Source organism: Nyctereutes procyonoides, unplaced genomic scaffold (assembly GCF_905146905.1).
Source record: "Nyctereutes procyonoides isolate TBG_1078 unplaced genomic scaffold, NYPRO_anot_genome, whole genome shotgun sequence".
Taxonomy (NCBI): Eukaryota; Metazoa; Chordata; class Mammalia; order Carnivora; family Canidae; genus Nyctereutes; species Nyctereutes procyonoides.
Genome location: NW_026575128.1, coordinates 18716444 through 18722628, shown reverse-complemented (window position 1 = coordinate 18722628; position 6185 = coordinate 18716444). Strand labels below are relative to the sequence as shown.

Here is a 6185-nt window from a genome sequence, read left to right as displayed (position 1 = left end):
CAAACACTTGACGTCTCTGGCAGAGAGCTGATTAAAATCATTCCATGGCCCGTCCCTCATCTCTGTGTTTTTATATGGATTAAATAAGAAAACATGAAAGCCCCTCACCTAATACTTAGTACATAGTACACAATCTAAATAGTAGTTCATTTAATCATGTATAAACACATCCTAAAGGTCCAGATGTGGAAGCCCTGCTTTCCTATTCAATTCCCCTAGTGACAATTTCAAAGTCCGTAACTTTAGTCCCCACAGAATTAACTTTTTCTAATAGTGACTACAGCAAGCTGATGTCATTCCTTATAAAGTCCCAAGGACATAAAACCTATATAATTCAGGTAAACAAAAAAACACCAACACTGCAGCTCCAGCCCCAGCTGCTTTTTTTCTGTACATATTTCCTTTCAGTACTTAATGGAGTAATCCACCTGAAGCTAGCAATATAAAACTTGGACCTAGAGAGTGTATTGCCAAAGAAACAGAATGCCTCCATCACACTGGCTCTGAAAAATTAGGTCAAGTTTGTGTAGAAGTCTTCTGGTAAACTAGCATGGCCTGCAAAAGTGGTTGGTAGCGACTTTTGATCAATCTGCTACCAGTATCATCTGAAAAAGGGCAAAAGATATACCATTGTTATACCACCTCTTCAGTTGACTGGAAACCAATCCTAGAAAATCTTAGGGCAGAGTTACATGCTCTACATATTGAAAAATATGATAATAATATAAGTGCTAAAGTATAATATTTTGCAGAAATCCTGAAGTTCTCCTGGTAAAATATCACCAAATATACTTACTGACTTATCACCAAAAACTAAACAAGATCCGAGGGAATTTGAGGTCTCTGGTCATCCTTATGGAAAAATCAAGGTAAACAGGATTATTTGATTTGCCCAACTTTAAATTTGTCCAATTTGTTATTTCCACTGGAAAATGATTCTATATTGAAACTTGACATTGAAACTCCAAGATCGTGACAATTCAGTTCTCTTTGGAGGTGCTGGGAGCATCAGAAACAACCCAGGGTAAGTTTTACAGACATTTTTGTTTCATGCTATTTTTGCTCTTAATTATTTTCCCCCATTTTTCTGTAACGTATGCAATAGACATTAGAGTTTCTTTTTTGTGCACCATATTCTCAGCATACACTGACATGAAATTTCTACTGCAATTTGGCACATCTTAATTTTTCAAAGCATTTTTTCCCTGCAGCTCCAAAGAAATAGAAAAAAAGAAGTGATGTTGATGCAACAGAAGTCTTCATTTCTGACTTAGTGCTCCGTCTGCACATCCTTACCTTTGTGTGAGGGTGAAATTCTCCTGTTTTTTTTAAATATATTTTTTAATTTATTCATGAGAAACAGAGGGAGAGAGAGGCAGAGACATAGATGGAGAAGCAGGCTCCATGCAGGAAGCCCGATGTGGGACTTGATCCCGGGTCTCCAGGATCACACCCTGAACCAAAGGCAGATGCTCAACCACTGAGCCACCCAGGCGTCCCTTTAAAAAAAAAAAAAAATATATATATATAAATATATATATATATATATATATATATATATATATATATATTCCTGACTGGTTTAAATTAAATCCTTGACTCTATTCTTTTTTTAAATTTATTTATTTATTTATTTACTTATTTACTTATTTATTTGAGATAGAAAGAGCATACAAGTAGAGGGGAAGGGCAGTGAGAGAGGGAGAAAGAGGCTCCCCACTGAGCAAGGAGCCTGACTCGGGGCTGATCCCAGGACCCTGGAATCATGACCTGAGCCAAAGGCAGACACCTAACCAACTGAGCCACCCAGGCACCTCTGCCTCTCACTCAGTTCTTCAGTTTTCAATTTTACAACATTCTTTTGGAACTTAGTAAATTAAAAAGATAACAGATGTAAATCATTCAACACTTAAAATAGCTTCTTGAGGTCACTGAGTGGCTCAGTCAGTTAAGCATCTGACTCTTGGTTTCAGCTCAGGTCATGATCTCAGGGTCGTGGAATCGAGCCCCACATCAGGCTCTGCACAGGGTGTGGAGCCTCCCTGAGATTCTCTCTCTCCTCCCACTGCCCCTTCCCAGTCTCTCACACACTCTCATTTTCTCTCTCTCTCTCTCTCTGTAAAATTAAATAAATAAATCTTTTTTAAAAATAAAATAGCTTTCTGGAGCAGAAGCTTTAAGTTAACACTCTTAGAAAAAATTGTAAATAGTAAAGTCAATCCATAACTACAGTAAGATATTATAATAAATATTAATCTAAGCTTTAGACACCTTGAGTTTCATTTGAATGTTACCAGAAAGACTTCTGCCCCAGAAACACTTTTCTTTTCTTTTACTTTGCTAGTTTCCTAACTTGACACTACCTTAGTCTTCCCTCTGTTGATACGCACCATAAAAAGGGCCACTGTCTGCAGAAGACCAGCATGAAGAGTAATAGGAAATATTGGAAAAGAAAGAAATAACTAGGAGCAGAAGAGAAGGAGTTCTGTGGTCTTTTTTTATAAGCAATGTGGAGTTGATTCATTTGTCTGGCGGAGAGCCTGACCTTGAGGAGTGAGGTAAAGCACCAATAGGGATCAGTGATAGGAAGAGGGTAGCACCAGATGAAAGGGCCCAGGGAATCAGGGGGGCAGCTTGCACGGGTGGGCACCCCTGGAAGGCTGTGTATCAAGGCAGCGGCATGAAGACGAATGAGAGAAGAGAGACTCCCCACAGATGCCCAACCAAGCTGGCCAGGGGCACTTAGCAGAGGAAGAGGCAGGTCATCAAGACACATTCCACTTAGCACCCTAATTATGCCAACCATCACATAGATGATGCAGGTCAGAGTGAGTCAGGTCATAAATGCTTCTGGCAAAGAGAGCCTGGGCCAGGAGGCAGGAGGCCTGAGCTCCACACAGAACTATGCCTCCAATTCTCTGTGACCTTGGGCCAGTTGCTTTACCTCTCTGTGCCTCATTTCCTTTACTTTGCAAAATGAAAGAAAAAAAATAGATCAGGAAAATTCTTAGGTCCTTTTAGGAGCTAAGGTCTTCTGACTCTATATAATAAATACATTTCTTATTTAAAAAAATAGTGAGAACCCTCTTGCCCTGTTAATGGGATTGCAAACCGGTACAGCCACTGTGGAAAACAGCATGGAGTTCTCCAAAAAATATTAAAAATAGGACTACCCCATGATCCAGTAATTACACTACTGGGCATTTCCCCAAAGAATACAAAAACACTCAATCAAAGGAATGCAAGCAGCCCTGTGTTTACTGTAGTGTTGTTTACAACAGCCAAGGTACGGACGCAGCCCAAGTGTCCAATGACTAATGGGTGGACAAAGACATAGTGATACAGAGAGAGAGATTATTCAGCCATGGAAAAGAATGAAATCTTGCCATTTGCAACAACACGGATGGAGCCAGAGAGTACCTTGCTAAGCAAAATCAGTCAGTCAGAGAAAGACAGTTGCCATATGATTTCATTCCTATGTGGAATTTAAGCCGCAAAACAAACGAGCAAAGGAGGTAGAAAAGGAAGCAAAGGAGACAAACCAAGAAACAAACGTGACTATAGAGCACGAACTGATGGTAACCAGAGGGAAGGTTGAGGGGAGGTGGAAGAAATAGATGGTGAAGACTGAGGAGTGCGTTTATTGTAATGGGTAAGTATAGGGTGATTAAAAATTTTTTTTAATTTTTTTAAATAGTGAGGTCTGGGTCAAATAAAAGCTGATTTATTTTTTTAAGATTTTATTTATTAATTCATGAGAGACACACAGAGACAGAGGCAGAGACACAGGCAGAGGGAGAAGCAGATTTCATGCAGGGAGCCCCATGAAGGACTCGATCCCAGGATCCTGGGGTCACGACCTGAGCCAAAGGCAGATGAGCAACCATTGAGCCACCCAGGTGCCCCCAAGAGAAGCTAATTTAAAAGAAAATAACCACTGTTGTTCGACTTGGGGCTGAGACAACAGAACTGGACTTTATGACAAGCTGAGGATAACCTAGTTGCACAGGGAGCTCGAAGGCCCGGGCCCTGATCTGCAGCTGCAGAGTGAGCAAGTCCACCCTCACCTTGCAGAGAGCAGAAGCCAGCCTACCCCAGCCCCTCTCCAGATTTTCCAAGGCTTCCAGGGTATTATCCAGCCTCCTCTAAAGAAATGTTCCAAAAACATCCCAGCCACACTGCCCCTTGTCCAGCAGCTTGGTGAAAAGCCTCTGCCAACTGCAAACCAGGTCATCACCATTACAGGGGGCATGGCAGAGGCCGCAGAGGGGCACGGATATGGCCAAGTGAAAATACAGTCAGCAGGCCATAAAGAAAACTGTGCTCAAGACCAGGGTTTGTATGACTTTGGACACTTTAATCTCTTGGGGCAGAAAAATCTTCGTTTCTTCTCTGCTAAAGATGTACAACTAAATATAAACAGGCCCCTCTCCAGGGTTGTTTTCCATCTCTTCGTGAATCATGGTTCTCTGCACTATTATTTCAAAAAATGTGTGTGTGAGGTGCCTACTATGTGTCCAGCATGATTTAATATGCTGAATGAGGATTTTACTGGAAGCAAATGGGGGAAAACATGGGTGCGGCTCAGTCGGTCGAGTGTCTGACTCTTGATTTTGGCTCCGGTCATGACCTCGGGGTTGTAAGATCAAGTTTTGCATAGGACCCCCCCCCCCCAGGATGTGGAGCTTGCTTGGGATTCTTTCTCTCCCTCTCCCTCTGCCCTGCACCCCAAAACATAAAATAAATAAAATAATTTTTTTTAAAAAAGCTCTTACTCTATGATCCCATTTATATCAGATGCAATGAAGGTAAAATGAATGAATCTATAGTTATATGAATCAGATCGGTGGTGGCCTGGGGCCTGGGAGGCACACTGGGACATTTCACAGTGATGGTGTTTTCCCTCTTGTGCTGCTGGTGACATGAGTGTAGACATTTGTCAAAGCTCATCCAACCCAGGAACACCTGGGTGGCTCAGCAGCTGAGAGTCTGCCTTCGACTCAGGCTGTGATCCCAGGATCCAGGCCTGCTTCTCCCCCTGCCTGGGTCTCTGTCTCTCTCTGTGTATCTCTCATGAATAAATAAATAAAATCTTAAAAAAAAATAAGATACTGGACCATAAATTCAAGATGGAAGAAAAAGTCAAACACAGAAGAAATTACAATTAATTTCTTATTAATTAATCAAATGATTGATTTTTTTTTCCCTAATTCTTGACAGAGTGTCCGGCAAAGAGCATGGAAGCGGGGGACCTACTCAATCAAACCACCTTAGTGACACACATTCGGCTTAGAGGCTTATCTGTAGATCAGAGGGTGCAGATGACTGTGTTTGCCATGTTCCTCACTTTCTATGTCCTGACACTGGCTGGGAATGTCCTCATTGTCATAACTATTATCTACGACCGCCGGCTTCATACCCCCATGTATTTCTTCCTCAGTAACCTGTCTTTTATCGATGTGTGCCACTCCACTGTCACTGTCCCCAAGATGCTGGTAGACACATGGGCAGAAGAGAAGCTTATCTCCTTTGACGGCTGCGTCACTCAGATGTTTTTCCTGCACCTCTTCGCCTGCACCGAGATCTTTCTGCTCACCGTCATGGCCTACGACCGGTATGTGGCCATTTGCAAGCCCCTGCAATACCTGACAGTGATGAGCTGGAGAGTGTGTGTGCTGCTGGCTGTAGCCCTGTGGGTGGGGGGGACCATCCACTCCATATCGCTGACCTCCCTCACCATCACGCTGCCCTACTGTGGTCCTGATGAGATTGACAGCTTCTTCTGCGATGTGCCTCAGGTGATCAAACTGGCCTGCACGGATACCCACATCATTGAAATCCTCATCGTCTCCAACAGCGGCCTGATCTCCGTGGTGTGTTTCGTGGTCCTCGTGGTATCCTACGCGGTCATCCTGGTGAGCCTGCGGCAGCAGATCTCCGAAGGCAGGCGCAAGGCCTTATCCACCTGTGCGGCCCACCTCACCGTCGTCACACTGTTCCTGGGACATTGCATCTTCATCTATTCCCGCCCATCCACCAGCCTCCCGGAGGACAAGGTGGTGTCTGTGTTTTTCACGGCCGTTACCCCCCTGCTGAACCCCATCATCTATACTCTTAGGAATGAAGACATGAAGAATGCCTTGAACAAGTTAATGGGAAGGTTGGAAGGGAAAGGTAAAAAATGA

The 6185-nt window shown here is 43.1% G+C and overlaps 1 protein-coding gene across 1 annotated transcript; it reads left to right on the top strand.

Annotated features, from left to right (window-relative positions):
• The first annotated feature begins 5237 nt into the window (after positions 1–5237).
• Positions 5238–6185, top strand: LOC129520936 (olfactory receptor 4E1). Its single transcript, XM_055342185.1, has one exon. It carries the CDS (start codon positions 5238–5240, stop codon positions 6183–6185), a length of 948 nt encoding a protein of 315 aa, XP_055198160.1.

What these genes read in the sequence shown, in the direction of transcription:
- LOC129520936 (XM_055342185.1), top strand. Translation starts at nt 5,238, where the DNA reads ATGGAAGCGGGGGACCTACTCAATCAAACCACCTTAGTGACACACATT.